Genomic DNA, 18,890 nt, shown 5'->3' with positions numbered 1-18,890 from the left:
TCAACTTTAAATGCCATGAAAACATTCTCCGCTTCCAGCTTCCCTGATGTGAGAATTTACTGTTTTTCTCCGTTTCGTGTAATTATAAACTGAATATCTTAAGGTTTTGGACTGTTAGTCGGAATATGGGAAACAATTAGGCATTTTTCAGTATTGCCTGACATTTTGAATTAATTGATTATTTGAAAAAGTTAACAAAACATTCATCAATTTAAAAGAAAAGTGTGAGTTGCAGCCATAGTTGCTTTAAAGAGTAAATTAACACTAAATCTGCTATTTTTCATTCAGTGAATTATAAATGTAGAGCTGAAACAGCTTGGAGCTCCTTTTATCTATTATCTATTTTGATAATCGATCGTCGTTTTTCCAAATATATCAAATATTAACAAGAACTAGTCTCTAAACTATGATGGTTGTCGGCTTTTGTTGGTCTTATGTGACAGTGAACTAAATATCTTTAGGTCTTGGAAGACGTCACCTTGGACTCTCGATTAATCGATAATAAAAAAAACTTTATTATACTATCAATAGTGCTGTAAAGGGCAGGTCTTTGCCTGATTTTAATTTTTTTGATAAAACCATTGACGTTTATCAATGATATAGTATATATCGACGACGTTTCATTTCCGGGATTGCTCATGTGCCGCCAGATATTCCACCAAATGTCCCTCATTTCGGCCGGATGTCCGTCACCTTCCTCTTTCTTCGTGTTGGCGTTCTAAACTCCAGTTGATTTGTGAAGACTATGGTTAACTGCTCCTCAGATCTCTGCAGGGTAAATCCAGACAGCTAGCTAGACTATCTGTCCAATCAGAGTTTTCTGTTGCACGACTTAAACAACCTTTGAATGTACACGTTCCACCAAAACAAGTTCCTTCCCGAGGCTATTTTGCTGCATCACTGTTGCTCCATCTGGCGCTTAGCGCCGCCCAAGATGATTGTGATTGGTTTAAAGAAATGCCAATAAAGCAGAGCACGTTTTTCTTCCATCCCAGAATGTTGTTTTTACTAGTCAGGTCTGGCAATGCGAGGCTAGCTATGACGTGATAAAACGTAGTGTAACGTAGTGATTTTGAAGTTTGCCAACAGTAGCTGGGAGGTTTATATTAGAATGGGCATTCCTATCTTACCTTATTAGGAATCAATTCACACAAAATGCTCCTTGTATAATAATATGGTTTCTTATATGTCATGGTTTCTACTTGATGAACACAGTTCACTCTGCGCTGCGAGCAACAGTTCAGTCAGCTGTTTCTAACTATGATGCTGTGGAGGAAGAAATCTAACCAGCCCAATTTCAAACGAGAGGAAGCTTTTGGATTAATTTCCGATTCAATAATCTTCTGAGAAAGGAGCTACCGCAATGAGCTAATACAGGAAGGATTTACTCTTGTTTTTAGGAATAGGAAACATGTTGTCATGTTTGAGTCACTTTCTGACTGAAACGCTGACAAATAAAGCAGTGAAATAAATAAATTAAGATATTTGCTTATTTGTACCCTTTGAACCCTTGCACACTTGTTTGCATTATAATTTAAAGCAAATTTATTTTGAATCATATCGTGACCCCCAAGAACTTAGATTTAATCAATAAGTGATTTTTTTTTTAAAAGATGCCTAAAGATTTTGCTGCTTTCAATCATGTTTTTGATTACACATTTAGTCAAAAGGGCAAAAAGTAGCAGTATACTATTGGTTTGGTTGGGGCTATTAGGGTTAGGGTTAGCGTTATGGAACTCACACATTAAGAGTTTTAAGGAATTTCATAGGATATGTTGAAAATAAGAAAAAATGTAGAATATCCCCATACTACTTCTTCTTACCTCCTTACCAGAGATGTGGAGAAAAACAAACTGGCAGAGTGCAGAGTTTGTAGTGTTACAGTGTACAGCAGCGTAGTAAATTACTCATATCTTGTACTTGATGTGGCTTGAAAACAAACTGCCCTCTGTGCTGCCTCGCCTACGCAACAAGCACCAACAGAGCCGTTACAGGATGTTACTCAATGTGTGTGTGTGGTGTTTATGGAATCAACAATCAACTCTTTCTCATCCAAAATCAATCTCTTGTCTTGTGTTTGTTCATCTCTTTTTAGTCTTCATTTACTTCAAATATTCTGATTTCTTATAGCCTAACTATTATCTTGTTTATTATTTATTTTTTAAATGTATTTAACAAATTTTCATTGACTGCCTCATGTTCCGACCATGATAAACAGCTGACATGCACAGAAATTGCAGAGTGCTCTCAACCGTTATGAACTGAACTTCCTTATTTGGGAAATTCTGGAGAACACATCCAGAGTTACAAAAGCAAGACCTGATGTCACAGGCCTGAAGCTGCTCTGTCATGAACTTTGTTTTCAGTATGTTTGGGAGACTTTTCTCAGCTCTGAGTCACGTCTGCAGTAGTCCCTTTCAGGCTGCGTAAAGCCCCAACAACCTTCAACAATTGGATAGGACCGCATGCAAAACCCAGTGTATCCTACTCTTGGCGCTCATTAAAGCTTTAGTGTGTAATTTTTTTTTATAATAATGAACATCTCTTACATTCAAGCCATTGCCAAATGAGTTGCTACAAAGCTAATTAAGACTATCAGCGCCACACAACTCTCTCTGTATTTCTCAGTAGGACTATGTTCAGAAGATTGTGGCGTCCGGCGACTTTCCCGTACAGAAACTCTAGTGAAGATAATGACCTCTTCTGATGAGTCCATGTTTTTTTAATCCTCCATGTCTTCCTTGGCTACTAGCAATTGTGTTTGGTGCGTGGTCACGGAAGGCTTGTATCACATGGACGCGCTGAGTTTTGTTGTCACTACTTAGAATTCCTCATGAGGGCGACAGAAACTACGCACTATAGCTTTAAGCTTGTTAAAGGTAAACTTTGCAGATGTCCGAACGGCTTTAGCCCCTTTTTCTGACTGACTGGCTTAAATCGCTAAACAAGGAAGTAATCTTGTATCGATTTATGACTGTTTGAGGATGAGAGAGGAGAACATTTCTCTTTGTTTGATAACATTAAAAGTAAAGTTAGGCGTTGCTGTCCACATTCCGACTCATTTTAAAAAAAGAGAGAGAGAGATCGCACGATCGAAAGAGGAAACGTTATTTTCTGATTGTTCTACAGAGGTTACGTTCTAAAGCACAAATAAATAACCATTGAACACTCAACAGATAATTTACCGTGGAGACAGACACTCTTAAGTTTAATTTATTACTTGGCATTTTCCAACGTGCAGCAGTAATTACTATGCAGGTTTTAGACAAAAAAAATGTAGATGAAACATGCAGGCCCACTGAACTGCAGGCTGCGTAGTGTGTGTACCACTGCGACCATCAGCAGCCCTTGTCCCATTATGTTGCTTTTTCATACGTCAGCGGATTCATTTGCCTAATCTTTACAGGTCTTGAGACCACGGTGGAAACGCAGATAACAACGTGCTGAAGCAACCTTTTTATTTCTTTTAAAAAGTTGTTCTTGGGACTTTGGGTGGAAAATGTTTTTTTTGTGTGTCTGCCAGCGCTGCAGTGACACAAAGCTGGTTGAAAATCGGCAAAGTTTACCTTAAATGGGGACATGTTGGGAAACTTAAATTCTACGGATAAAGAACATTTTCAGGCCTTTTGACTGTGCAGCCAAGGTGCACGTTAAACATGTTGCCTCATCACCTCCTAATACAGTCCCCTGGGCCAATCAGAATCCTACACGTGTCGGGACTCGACTTGAACACCACAGCGACTCGTGACTTGACTTGGCCTTGAAAGAATTGAGACTTTGCCAAAAAAAAAAGCCAAAGCGGAGACAGAGCTGACATTCAGGTCAGAATCCAAGCTGTCGGCTTTCTGCGGGGCCAGCGGCAATCGTTTTGATGTGCTTTGCATGATTGTAGCTGCACCAAAGGATTTTGTTTTTTAATTGCTAGAGAACAGAAACCTCACAGAAATAGAGAGGGATGACGGGGAGGATGTTTTGGGCTAACAGCTGGCACTGATCACTGTTACCCTTTGTGTGAAGGAATGTTTTACATAATGGAAAATAGATCAAATGTGGTTATTTCTCCACAATTTGATCTGTTTTGGTTAAATTCAGTAAAAGTGGCTTTGGTTTGCCTACATGTCTTATCATGTAATTTTCCAAATGGACCACAGTATAATATAGTCAAGGTAGTCTCATACACATAATGGTATGACTTCTGTTAGTTTACAGCTAAGTCTCTGTCTGTGTTTACAGTTTGAATTTACATTCGGGTCACTTTCACACCTGTACTTAAATTGATTTGGTCCAGACCAAAGAAATTTAACACTGACTTGTTATTGTGTCCTATAAGCTGTGCGGTAACTAGGGCTGTCCTCGACTAAAGAAATTCTTAGTTGACTAATCGATTAGTTAATTTAATCGACAGACAGAGTTTCATGCCAAAGCACACCTCTAAATCTTGTGTTTACCAGAAATGTGCTCATAGGTTTCTTGGAAATATTATTTTTCAAATTCTCTAACCATAAAAAAAAGAAAGAAAATCACGTAATTTCACATTTTACCTATTCATTTAAAAGCTCAATTAAATCTTGACAGGTGTGTAAATCTGGTTTTTACGTTAATTAGTTATACTAAACTAAATTAGTCTATTTTAGTCCAAAAATTTTTCATATCAACTACCATGTGTAATATATTTGTAATCATTGAGCGTAAATTCCTTTTCATGTCAAGGACATGACAGCAACGACTGAGCAATGTGTCTGATTTCTTAGTCTGTAAGGGGCTCAACAAAATAATGGATCAAAATAAACATAAAAGAGCCCAGATGGAACCCCTGTGATCTTACTTGGTACAGTCCTTGAAGAGCTCTTTGCAGGCATCCTGCTGCAGCCTCTCGGTGCACTGAGCCATCATGGCCTCCTCCACCTCAGGCACGCGGTCCTCTGACTGCACCGCAAAGACACACGTTAAGTTCAGGTAAACACAGTGACTCAACTCACAGAGGAAAGCCGGATGAACTGGGTTTAGGATGGGGCCGATAGATTATTATCCTCGTCGCTCTGCAGACTTCTGCGTGTTCAGACTTGAATAAATGCACACAGATTCAGACACATGCAGGTGAAAAACAGACAGACAGTTATCGGGAAAAACAGGGGGAACTTTAACCTGTAGACATAAACTAGCAATTTGGCCATATTTACTTAATAATAATGTAAATTAATCTGCACTTTCACTGTGCTTAAACTGCTAAAGTAATAGATTACCTATCTTAAAACAGAGTTCAAGTTAATTTGTATTTATGTAGGGTATTCATTTTGCGTAGATTCATAACATGGGGAAATTTAGTGTCCAGAATTTTCAGATGCTTATAAAGAGCAGAAGGCTCTCAGGCGCACATATGTAAACATGGCGATAAGAGAAGAGGAGAGACGCTACTGCTGCTGTCTGGTGGAGGAAAGATGCACACAGTGCCCGTATAGGCGTTGTTTTCACGGCAGGGGTCGCCCCGCTTCCCAGCATTGCACGCTAGCGGGCTAGCCACTAGCCGTTATCTGTTTCTCTTCACTTTGACGACTGACAAGCAAAGAAAACAGGCTACACCCTCCTACAACCACGATGGCTGCATATGATTGGACGAACACTACACGTGGGGCTTCCGGATTTCAAAACAGACCATAATACGATCTCTTATTTTACAAAAATAGTTCACCGAAGCGTTTCTGAAAACATTTTAAGCAAGAGGCCATGCAGTTGCTGAATCTGTATTTATTTCAGATCAACAACAACAGTTTAAAAGATTTTTGTGAGTTTTTGAGAGGCTGCCGCTCCACCAAAAGCGTTGAACTATGAACTCGCATCGACCTATGAACTTGCGGGTGATCTTCACGACAGCACGCGATAATCTGTCTGGGGGGGGCTGGTCGGTGTCATACTTGTAGTGTGGCCACTCTTCTGTCCAAGACACAGCAAGGTTTTTCGGCAATATGTCTGTCTAGTCTGATATAGTGACTGTCATGAAAGAAAATTGTGTAGTCTGGTCCTGGCATAAGCGGACACGGAGTTCCAATCAGGCGCATCTGATCACAAAAGTGGCATTGAAAAAACAACCACAGCCTTTAGTGCTCACTATTTACCGAATCACACCACATAATTTTTGAAGGAAATCCAGTTGGTAGTGAATGGCTGTGGGGAAATGTGGAAATAGAAAGAGGTCCATGAAAGCAACAGCTACCTTTGGGTTGAAGTATTTGTCAATGAGTTCCTGACCGCACTCCTTCCTCTTCTCATCTGGAGTCACCTCGTACTCCGCCTGCAGAGGGAAACACACCAAGACTAAATGAGTGCAAGAAGCCAGAGGTGAGCGTCAGTTGCTACAGGAGCTCTGTCTTAATCGTCCCTCCGTTACGCAGGTCTGGCAGTGTCACAATCGCATGTGAATGTCTTCCAAATGAATAAGCGAAATGTACAGCTGGATTCTAGCAATATGGTTCAAACCAGCATCACAACATGAATCTGAATTGTTATCCAATAGATTGTTACAAGTGTATGTAAAATCATAAAATAAAGGTTTCAAGAATGTTCATAGAAGGGCTGGACGATATGAGCAAAGTAATGTCGATAATGTTGAGTATAACAATATTAGTAAGATAAATAAACTGATATTAAAGTGTACTCAGTTCTGCCTATCTGCTGCTAATTTTTAGTAATCTGCTCAATACAACAAATTGCTTGTTGAATTTAAAACAAGCAAAAAAGAAATAATTTCCAACATCCTTTTATTGAACATGTTTAACATTGAACTGAACACAAAAGGCAGCACAAAAAAAGGACATATACAACTTTATTTACAGGAGTCAAGGTCCAGATAGAAAAGTACACATAACATTATTAAAAGAGGGGGTACACACAAACACAGAAACATAAATACATACAGACATACTGACTACCACATATTACATAAAGGGAACATACAAAACATACAGACCTACAAATAGCTATGCACAATAATTAAAACAGGTACAGATGCGTTAAGACTCTGTTAATCGGCACCTGAATCTGTACATAAAATTCCTCATCACAGCATGGGAACATTACTCGTCACAAACTGGCTAGCACCGGTCCATCTTGGACACTTCAACATACATTTTAAAGTGCCGTTTTCTACTGATATTCTTTCAACTAACACAAAAAAGCTCTGAGTGTCTTTCGCGATGTATTTATTGCGCCAGTTGATATCGAGATGACGATAAAAATAAAAAACGACATATTGTGCGGCCCTAGTTCATAGCAGGTTATGCATTACATCCATAAAGGTTCTTCGCATGTGCAAAATAAAACCTTTTTGAATTAGCTTGAAAACATTCATTTAGACTGTTTGACATTTTGTACAACGATGACACAATCTGATCATGTCATCGTGATGATGCACGGAAAGTCAATAAACAACACTGAATGATTGTTCAGATGTGCTACCAACTCTGTGTGTCCACTGAAGTCCTCCGAAGGCCTTGACTTCAGAAAACCTAATTTAAGATTTAATTGAAGAGTTTTGCGAGGCCTGCTCCACACCCTGCAGCACACAAACTGATTGTATCTACTCCCCCTCACATCAACCATCCCTCTGCATGACTTGCAGTAAACTGAGCCTGACTGGAAAACTCCAAAGTGCTTCCTCTCCCCCCTCTCTCACAGCGAGAGCCTGTAAACTAATGCTAAGTGACAGCGGAGATGGTTCAAATCTCATTTTCCCTCTCCGTCTCGTTCGCTCGCAGAGTTCTGAGAGAAGAGACGGGAAGCGGTTGTGGGGGTAAAGGAGAACATAATTGCTTCGTGTGTGAGTTGCATCCAGCGGGGCGACTGAAAGCTGTAAAGCCGTTTGGCTGAGCTGGTCAGTCTGACTGGAGCCTCGCCGTCTTCACACAGACAGACGGAGAGAGAGACGAGGACGTCAACCTCTCCACCTCCACTCGTCGGAGCTGAAGGCAAAGAATTACTGATCCATTGATCGTCTAACGAACATTCGTGAGATCATTTCACACATCGGATACAGGAGAAACAACAAAGTACAGCACTTTTTTGCAGGCACTTTTCTCTAGGGCTGGGTATCGTTACCGGTATCGGTACCAATACCGTGACTTTGATACCAATTTTATAAAATCCATTTGGACAAAAAGAAATTACAACATTACGGCACAAATTATTTATTTTTCAGCTCCTACGACGTGAGCTGTCTCTGTGCGTAACGAAGAGTTTTTCCTGCGTGTCTCTACGACGTAGAACGTGTAACGTTAGACAGCCAATCACAAACATTATTACATCTTGGTACAAGCATTCTGCATGCTTATTGGCTCCCTAACGCTGATGAGATCAACTCCTTAGGTATTGAAATTCGGTCGGTACCAAGCCCTACTTTTCTCTCCATGACTATGATATGTCAGACCTGAACTTTTTGAATAATATGAATTTTGTATATAATAAGTACGTTCAGCAAGGCTAGCAGCGAGGATCTAGCGATGGCATTTTCAGATGGAATAAAGGACAATTTCTTTTCTGGATATTACTTTTGAAAAGGAGGGGCTGTGTTATATTTGAGGACTAGACATTTAGGCTATGTGTTCAAAACATAGACTGGAAAAATAATGAAGTGACATCACCCATTGGTTTGTGGGCTATTCTTTTGAGTTTTTTGAAAACTGACGTGAAGATTTTTGGACGAAGAGGGTGGAACTGTGGAGGATGACGCAGCCAAGCCAGTGTCGTCTATGGTTGCAATGGCGCTTCGCTAAGCTAAACGCTAAAGACGAAAAGTTGACTATTTTCAACCCTTCTGAAGCGAGTCAAACAGCGGAGAGTTACCGCTGGGTAAATGCGGACCTCTGGATATTGGCGCCATTCATCTTTATGTATGGCAGTACAGAAAAACAACAAATTTTCCCTTAAGTTACCTGCTAAAGCTAGCGGTAGCTAGCTAACTAGATTGGCAAAATGCTGAACAAAACATTTTTAGGCGACCAAAATGTGCCACTTAAGAATAAAACGTGGACAACACCCAAAAACAAATTCACATCTCCCTAACTCCACAGTGCCATGGTTAGCATTGCTAAGCCTCTGTCCTGATTGACAGGTCGGCGTGTAGCCACGCCCCTAAATCATCGCCTGGTTTATAGTCTATTTTTAAAATAAATGGGACTTGAAATTAGCTATTGAGACCATAAACTCACTATAAAAATGTTTACTGAGGTAATAAATCAAGTAAGAAGTAGGCTCATTTTCTCATAGACTTCTATAGAAAGACTTTGTTTTGGAGCCAGTGGAGTCACCCCCTGCTGGAAATTAAATACAATGCAGGTTTAAGACACTTCCACGTTATTATTTTACAGTCATGGTTTATAACCGCAGATTGTCTAAAAAAAGATAGCACCAATGTAACATCATGAGTAAATCATGACACAGCACTTTTGCTAAAGCACTTAGAAAGGATGCAATGGATTGATGAGTGACCTGATGTCTCCTTCAGGCACAATAGCCAAAGAAGTATTACAATTTTTTACTTAAATTAAAGTAGCAATACTACCGTTACAAATAAAAATCCTGCACTCAAAATGTTTTGAAAGTACAAAAAGTAAAAGTACTAAAGCAGAATAATATATATCACTGGATCATCACCACTTTACTGTTGCAGCTGGTAAAAGTGGAACTCATTTTAGTTGCTTTATATACTTATATGATGAAATTTGTAATAATCCATTAGTTCATTAGTATTTTGTATCAATAATCTAAATCTGCAAGGTTACTAGTGACTAAAGTTGGCGAATAAATGTAGTGGAGCATAAATGGATATACTCAAGTAAAGTACAAGTGCCTCAAAATTGTACAGTACTTGAGGAAATGTACTTAGTTACATTCCACCACTGGTGTGTGCCAATTAGTGTGGAAGGAGGAAACCATGGTTTATCATTCATCAAGTGGGCAGTCAAAGAAAGCCAAACGGCAACAATGGGACCGACCCCCACACACACACACACACACACACACACACACACACACACACACACACACACACACACACACACACTCTCCAGTGGGAATAAAACACGTGTGACTGAACATTCCTCAAGTGAGCAGAGCGAGTTTACTGTGACAGATGAGGTCAACAGAAAGTGTGTGTGTGTGTGCATGTGCGTGTGCGTGTGCATGACATATACAACATGGGAGGTAGAAGAGAGGTCGACACACTGATGCAGTTTTCTCTCCATGAGTTCCTGTATTTCATTAAACAGATACATTATTAAACTCCACTTCCTCCTCACTCCAAACTATAAGTGTTGGAGGCATTTCAGGATAAACTTCCTGCAACAAAAGGTCCTACATGAGAACCAGCTCACCAGTTTATAGTTGTTTTAAGGGTCAGTTCACTCAAATCACACACAAACGATTCCCTACCCATGCAGATAGTTTGGGTTTTATTTGTGCGGGTTTTCAGATGTGTTTCACATTTTAGTACAATTGAGATTAATTTAATTCAATCCCTGATGTTTTACTAAGCCCGACTAAGTATTTGTCTTTCCTGCTTTCGTTACAAATCTGCGGGAACCAATCACAAACTGGCTTATCCACCTGGCGCGCTATTGGCGGGTTTAACACGATGACTATAGAGAAGCGACCAAGCAGCTTTTTGTTTACATTCAACATGGCGGCCACCGAAGCGCAGCAACCCGTTGATGCCACTGTCGCCGCTACGTCACCCCGGATCGTTGGTCTGATTGGTTGAAGGACTATCCGATTGCGCCCAGAGGCATGTGAACTATGCCCGTTGATCACGCCTCTTTGTGCGGTAGAAAATCTAGAGCAGACTCCCCAGATTAATGTTCAATCTTAAAAGATTAAGCTTGGTCTGGTGATAGCCAGACTATTTTAAAATGGTTACTGCAGTCCAAATTCAAAATACTGGACAGAGTCGTCTCCCCTGGCCCCTCCTCCCGAGACTTGAAGTTCACGGGGGTTGCCAGGTTGAGAACACTGAACCCGACTTCCCACAATGTCAATGTTAGCTGGACGCTGGCTATGTTGACGGACATGAAAGCCTGTGCTCTTGCGGTGCTCTGTACACGGCTCCTGTCGGCTACACATAACCGCAACAACCGCCATGATTACGGTCACATGATTAAACGGCCACCGTGCGGCAGTAAATAGAACCGTCGTTTTGGGAGTCTTTGGAAATCGACCTATAATGCAGTTTTGGCCATTTCTTCGCTGTTTTCTTGCTTTTTGCTCGCAGGTTTCTCTATAGAGCTCCCCCTACAGCTTCGGAATAGATATTTGGCAACACTGTGTAAAAACTCGCTTGGTCTGCCGTTTCCTCTTTCTCTGTTCCTCCGACAATGATTTCCTAGCTTTCAGCTTCTTTTTTGCCGGCTCAGCCATGATGATAGTGTGAAAAACTCCATCGCTACCAGCCGCTTCCTGGATGGGGGCGTGTACGTGTGCAGTGCCGTGAAGCAATTTGTTACATCGTGAGACCTGATATCACGCCATACTTCCTGACGCCGAGGCCGCCGGCTCGCTGGCCAAAATCTGCAAGGGTGGTTTTTCCGCTCAGCGAGACGACCACCATTCAACCCGAAAAAAAGTCATATAACCATTCCAGTGACTATGAATCTGTTCAGTTAAGGTAAATTAAGCTAAAAAACTGCATAGTTCCCCTTTAAGATACAATGGTTTTCATCATGAAGTGACACTTTTTTTTTTTTTTCTTTTTTTTTGACACCTGCATCCCTCCTTCCCCTTTCTCCAAGATATTGAGGTGGGAAGAAAAGAAAATACCCACATCCCTCCCTCCTTGACTTATAGGAATTGAGGAGCATTTCGAGGAAGCAACACAAATCCTTGAAATCCCCAGCACACACACACACACACACACACACGCACACACACACGCACGCACACACACTCCTTTTGTCCTTCCACACTGGTAGTCATGGAAAAGGGCATTTGAGACAAAACTCTCCAACACAAACACTTTCAGGAACAAGACACACATCCAAATACCCCATCACACTCTCTCTCTCTCTCTCACACACACACACACACACACACTTCTTACCACAGCGTCCAGGAACTTGACGCATCGCCTCAGTTCGGGTCGAGTCTCGCAGAACTGTCTGAACAGCAAGCGTCCGATAGGCTGCCGCTCACAGAGGCTGCTGTAGTCCTTTTCTATAGAGAGAGAGAGAGAGAGAGAGATGATGTTGTTTAATCAACTGTGACAATAAAGTTTTATGTTTCAATCAAAAAGCTAAATTCAGCAAAATAAAACTGATGAATGAGCGCATCTTTCCATCAACTACCAGCATTTCCTGCAGGGCTTTACAAGTGGAGGACTAAAATAAAATGGACATTCATTTATTTATCAAGAGAAACATAGAGAAATATAATAGCTGGCATATTAACCTTCCAGGGAAAGGAGCAGTCGCTCTACATCACAGAGCAAAGACCACATATTTAATCAAGTTTTTGTTTAGTTTACAATACATTAAAGAATGCAACAACAAAAAAAGATGGCTAAAATTAGATCTTTTTAATGACAAAAGAAAGAAACCCGTAATATTTCCATCATCTATTAATCTCCAGATTTATTTATCATCTTCACGATTAATCGGGTCTTTCCCTAGTCAAAATAGTGAAAAAGATTCTTCAAATTTCAACATAGTTAGTCAGTTAATTTCTCTGTTGATCAGTTAGCTCAAGTTGAGAATCTTGTTTACACAGTTTACGGCCCCACTGACGCGTATTGTCACTATGACAACTAACAACAATCGCCACTTTGTTGTGGACCAACCAAATGACCGCGAGAAACTGTTCAACGGCCTTTCTATCCATTTTATTATTATGGTGATAACCTTCTTAAAATGTTAATGCCCTAACATCCATAAAACCTACTCTGAACATTAGATGACAACGTTTCCTTTAAAGTGCCCATATTACTAAAAAAACACTTTTTCTGGGATTTGGGCTGTTATTTTGTGTCTCTGGTGCTTCCACACACATACAAACTTGGAAAAAAAAAACATCCATGCTGTTTTGAGTGAGATACGGTTTCTGAATGTATCCTGCCTTCAGTCTCCGGGTGAGCTGGTCAAAATCGGCACGTCATCGGAAGAAACATTTGGTGTGTGCTAACCACTTTAGCTCATGCTACATCAGCTAGCTGTGTCTCCAACTTCGATCAGTACAAGGCAGGATTAGCCGGGAGACTTCTTCTAAACGAGGGCGCACTTCCAACTTTGCGTGGAATACCTGCAGAACAGGGACGCGGAAGTAGTTCTATGGTGTTGTAGCAGTGTTTTGCCATTGAGAACGAGGTGGCTAACCGCTAGCAGCTCTAGCTTCTAGCTAATAGTCCTTACCTAGCTACTGCGCATGTGCGACTCCCAAAAAAGATGGGATAGAAGTGTGATGCCTCATTCTGTAGCTAAAACCGAGAGCTGAACACACAGGGTGAAAAGAGGAGCTGCAGCAATGTGCAGTACAACAAAAATATGGTGTTTTCTGAAAATTAAACCATGTAAACCTATTCTGGTACAACCTCTAAAAATAATTATGAACCTGAAGCATGAGCATGATATGGGCACTTTAAAACATTATTAGAACTTGTGGGTAACGTTCCCTGCTAGCTGGGATAGCGCTTAAAGAAATGCTGAAGGCAACCTACTCTACAGATGAGCTAATGAGTGGAGTCTGTTTTGGCAACCACTGGTGCTGGTTAAATAAAGTGAAACTGTTGTTTGAACAGACTATTTCAATGTGCAGCAGGTCCTCAATACATGATGGAACATACTTATTTTAAAGCTGTTGAAACAATGATTATGTGTAGCCAACCACACTAGCTGGGGAGGTTTTAGATGCGCATCAGGGGCTGTTGGAGTTCATCAGCTGAGCTTAAGGACAAAGAACAGCACCAATGTTGATTTGCATCTGTGAGTCATGTGGATGCAAATCGACATCATGAACAAACAAATGCGAATCAGGAAGGAGCAGAGAGGTCAGTGTGATCGCTGTGAGAGGAGAGGACTTTAAAGACATGAAATGATCTGCAAGTCAAACGATCTTCCTCATCTGTAACGCACAATGCCACAGACACAAGAGATGCAAAGATGAATGTATTATTAGTTAGTTCTCGACTATTAAATTAATCGGTTTGAGTAATTTTTTATGATTTCTTTTATTTATTTATTTTTTTATTTTTTTATCTCTGATTCCCGCTTCTTAAATGTGAATGTAATATTTTCGCTCCTCTGTGACAGTAAACTGAATATCTTTGAGTTGTGGACAAAACAAGACATTTGAGGATGTTGTCTTCGGAGAACACTAATCGAAATTTTTTCCCCATTTTCACACATTTTAGAGACCAAACAACTAATCGATTAATCGAGAAAATAGTCAAGAGATTTATCGACAATGAAAATAATCGTTAATTGCCACCCAACTTTACAGGCAATGAATCGATGCAAAAAGACAAGTCCTACTCAACACAACAATGGGATTTAAAATAAATTCCTGGGTTGCTGCTCTCTGTCTCTATCTGAAACATCTTCTACTAGCACCTGAGCTAAACTACACGCTAATGGGAGGAAACACTGGTTTGGTCTGTGCAGCGAGGGAGGCCTACTTTCTTAAATTAAGAATTTTTTAAATTAAATTAAAAAAAAAAAAATTATATATAAAGCTATTTAAAGGTACTCTGTAGAGTTTACCTCTAGACAAACAAAGTTCTGTTTACATTCAGGGTCTCAAACCATAACACATTGCATTCATTTCCTTCCTCGGTAAACATTTGCAACATACACGTTTGCGTTTACAGCACCACGTTTGGGATATTGTTTACAACCTCATCTTGAAAAAAACTGTTTTGACGGAACAGTTTGCGCCTTTGAAGCTTGAAATTCACTTGTATATATATATAAATGCTAATATGTGTCAGCAAATTATTTCAATATGCATTTCATTTGCTTCTGCCTTTGTCTTAACACATCAGAACAAAGGTTTTTTTGTGTCTGCATTAAGTGGGAGAGTCTCAGCTTTCTGTCTCCTCCTGTTATCGTTTTTTTTAATACAGCCCAACTCAACAATTTAGTTTAGTTTTTTGTTTTTTTCACGCATTTCTCCGTTTCTGTTGTCAGATAACTGGATTTGATCCCAGCTTATGAATACTGTGTTAGCCAAGCAGTCCTTCCCAAGCTGCTGAGCTGCATATGCAATCATTATTTTATGACCAGGACTTTGTCAGACAAAGCAAACACGAGTGCTGCCTCTCAAATGTTTCCTGTGGACATTGAAACTGTAGCTGGGCTGTGACTGAGCCATAATGCAGCCAGATCCAGTGGACATAGGGCGTAAAAAAAAAAATAGGTCTTTCCAAGATGTTTGCCAGCTGGTTACAGTGTGTGAAGAGTTTATTTAACAACCAAGTTTGTCCCATGCCTATCTAAGGTTACCAGCTTTTCAAAGTGACATCTTAAAGGGTTACTACCTTTTTTTTCAACCTATTGTAATACTGTTTTTTGTGTCTAAGTGACTGATGGGAACACCAATCTTTGACATTGGTCCAGTATTAAGCGAGATCACTGCAGTCGGCAGCGGTGAAACGAGCTACAATGGAAGTTAATAGAGCAATTGTCCAGCTTGTATTTACCTTCACAAAAGTGCTTGTTTTGCAGCTGACAGACTCAGATTAATATTCTAAGTGTCTGACAACATTATGGAAAGGATTTCTAAGGAGGTCGACCTTTCTGTTGAAGAGTAAGATCCTTTTTTTAAACATAAAAACATCCGCTAAACCCACCAGACTCCATGTAAATAAACAGTCATTTTAGCATAGTGAAATACACTTCATTTAAAGTCGACAGAAACAAAATAAAACTATGAAAATCCGTTTTGGGTCGTCTTTCCACTTTTCCAACTATCACAACTCTAGTTATGGTTGAAATAAACACATAGTTTACCGATTTACATGTGAAAATATGTCGGCTCTATACACGCTAAGGTATTGTTTATTTAAATGGAGTCTGGTGGGTTTAGCGCTAGCAACTTCAGAGCTGTTTCCGGTTAAACAGAAAGGTCTCAAAGAGGTTTTCTGTCGACTTTAAATGAAGTGTATTTCACTATGCTAAAATTACTTTTATTTACATGGAGTCTGGTACGTTTAGCGGATGTTTTTACTTTACTCTTCAACAGAAAGGTCGACCTCCTTAGAAATCCTTTCCATAATGTTGTCAGACACTTAGAATAATAATAAGTCTGTCAGCGGCAAAACAAGCACTTTTGTGAAGGTAAATACAAGCTGGACAATTGCTCTATTAACTTACATTGTAGCTTGTTTCACCGCTGCCGACTGCAGTGATCTTGCCAGGTTGAAAAAGACGGTAGTTACCCTTTAAACTACTTACTAAGTGACTTGATTTATAGAGCAAATGTTTTTTTTTTTTTACCTGATAAATGACTAAAATCACTGATTATAAAATTGGAATATCAAACTTTGAATGCATCTATTAACTGATTAAAGTGATGCTTCAGTTTTTTTGGCACTTCCATAAAGCTGGAGGACTTGTGAGGGACTGATTTTTAAAAATGGCCAAAATAATAGAAGGAGCAATAGTAAAGATCTCCTGACTTTTAGTCCCTATAGTACGAGTCAAACTCCCCAAACACTGCAACCAATAGCATATTATCGTCAGACTCTCCCTGCCTGGTACAGTTAATGAGCACGGGGTGGAGTGCCACTTCCATTGTTTCAAATTTATTTTCTTGTCACTTTACTGAGTCACTTCCTATTGATGACATAGTGACTGACGCTGTTTTATCCCACTTTATGAGTTTTTTTCTGCTCTACTTCTCTCTCTTCCGTTTTGCTCTGCTACGCTGCGATGTCCTCTTTGCTTTGTCTGTCCTCCTCTAATTATCTCTTTTCTCTCTTCTCTGCTCTAACAAACGTCCTATGCCCTGCTGCAAAGTGCACAGAGCGGGACAATGTGAAGCAAATGGGAGCAAAAAGAACAAGGAAGGAAACTGCTGAGAAAAAAAAAAAAGAGAGGATGGATGTCGAAAGGAAAGCCGAGCAGAGTGGGGTATGTAGAAAGGCGACAACAAGACACATTCCCGCTTGTTCCATGGCTTTAAGACTAAATAATTAACATTTCTAATTGACAGTCTGAAGTGGCTGTTTACATTAAATACAAACCCAATTATTCTCCTCTCAAAAACACCTAAAACATTAGCTTCATTACAGTTCATGAAGCCACTTGGCCAATCCCATACTCATGCCTGAAACAGAACATCCCCCACTTCGAGGAATTTGTCATTATGCGGTTGTGGAACAGTGGACTTTCACAATAGATCACTGGAGGTGTGATGTATATGAAAGGGGCTCCAGGACTCTACAGAACATGCTGTACATCATCACACAGAGAGCTTCCACAAAGAGGCCTCTGTCAGGCCTCAGGGTCCCAACAGTGAATTAATGATGCCACGGGTTTCAAACTGGATCAAGTCAAATCATATGTCCTGAAGATCCTCAACAACCAGCTACTGTACATGTTGACATAGTTATTGAAAAGCAGTTGGAACAGTGGCCATATGTAACCTTGAGGTCTAAAACACTTGAACTTTTCAAACCAAATTTAGTTTGATAGATGTCTACGTAGATGTCTTTCAGGCTGTTCTCATGAACCACTCGTGGATAAAGCTACGAAAGGTAATGCACTGTAATATGTATATATTCCATATATTTATTACTGTATGCACCATTGACTCCCGCTAGGGCTGGGACAATATGCTTTTGTCTCGATTCGATTATTTCACGGTACTTGGGTGCCGATTGGATTTGTATTGCGATTTTCATTTACTGCGATTTGATAGTATTGAATGTTGTAGGCGTGTGCAAAAAAAATCGATTCATATTCGTATCGCGACTCAAGCTCTACCGATTCAAAATCGATTCATAGAATTCAAAAAATCGATTCATATGTTGTTTTTTTTTGTTGTTTTTTATTGTATGTCTACTGCAATCACATGGGAAAAATAACTACATTTACATACTCTGAAGCGTTTTTTGAATCGAATCTTGAGACTAAAAATCGATATCGAATCGTGACATTTTCTGAATCGTGCACCCCTTGAATATTGGGATTTTCTTTTCCTTCTTTAATAAAAACAAAAGTTGAATAATACACTTCTAGAAACATTTTGTAGGTACGTGGAGATACGGACCCTACGCTGTAGCCTGATGCGCCCCTCTCAAAAACTATCTACACGTCACGGCGACGCAGACCGCAACGACTGTGATTGGTCTGCTTGGCCGTGGCCTGGTAGCGTCGCATTTCCTCCTATTCATTTCCGGGTTCTCCATAAACGACATGAAATCAAGGAGAGGGTAAACTTTTCCTGCTACAGATTGCCCCATCACTCTCTCACCTCGCTCTACCACACACTCCCCCACACACACACACACACACACACATGCCGGCCCAGCTATTGTCTTAAAGAGATCAATGCAGACACCAACGCACAAGTATAAACTTCAGGCCACTTACGTATGCAACTGCGAAAGCTCTGCGTAGCCCCTGCAACAGCATAAATACCGCTTAAAGTGCTCATATTATGCTCATTTTCTGGTTCATAATTGTATTCAGAGGTTGTACCAGAATAGGTTTACATGGTTTAATTTTTAAAAAACACCATATTTTTGTTGTACTGCACATTGCTGCAGCTCCTCTTTTCACCCTGTGTGTTGAGCTCTCTGTTTTAGCTACAGAGTGAGACCTCTCACTTCTGTTCCATCTTTGTTGGGAGTCGCACATGTGCTAGGTGAGGACTACTAGCCATTCAGAAGCAGAGTATGAGGGTGTGCCCTGACA

General features: G+C 40.2%; 1 protein-coding gene across 1 annotated transcript in view; it reads right to left on the bottom strand.

The window, feature by feature from the left end:
• Nucleotides 1-18,890, bottom strand: part of grk6 (G protein-coupled receptor kinase 6) — an 80,864-nt gene that overhangs the window by 27,729 nt on the left and 34,245 nt on the right. Inside the window, exons 3-5 of the mRNA XM_039777849.1 lie at nt 12,083-12,195; nt 6,212-6,289; nt 4,826-4,926 (exon numbers count right to left, since the gene is read on the bottom strand). Coding sequence (XP_039633783.1) covers nt 4,826-4,926; nt 6,212-6,289; nt 12,083-12,195 — 292 coding nt within the window. The remainder of the gene's footprint in view (nt 1-4,825; nt 4,927-6,211; nt 6,290-12,082; nt 12,196-18,890) is intronic.

This window comes from Perca fluviatilis, chromosome 16 (assembly GCF_010015445.1).
Source record: "Perca fluviatilis chromosome 16, GENO_Pfluv_1.0, whole genome shotgun sequence".
Classification (NCBI taxonomy): Eukaryota; Metazoa; Chordata; class Actinopteri; order Perciformes; family Percidae; genus Perca; species Perca fluviatilis.
This window is presented reverse-complemented; position numbering and strand designations above follow the sequence as displayed.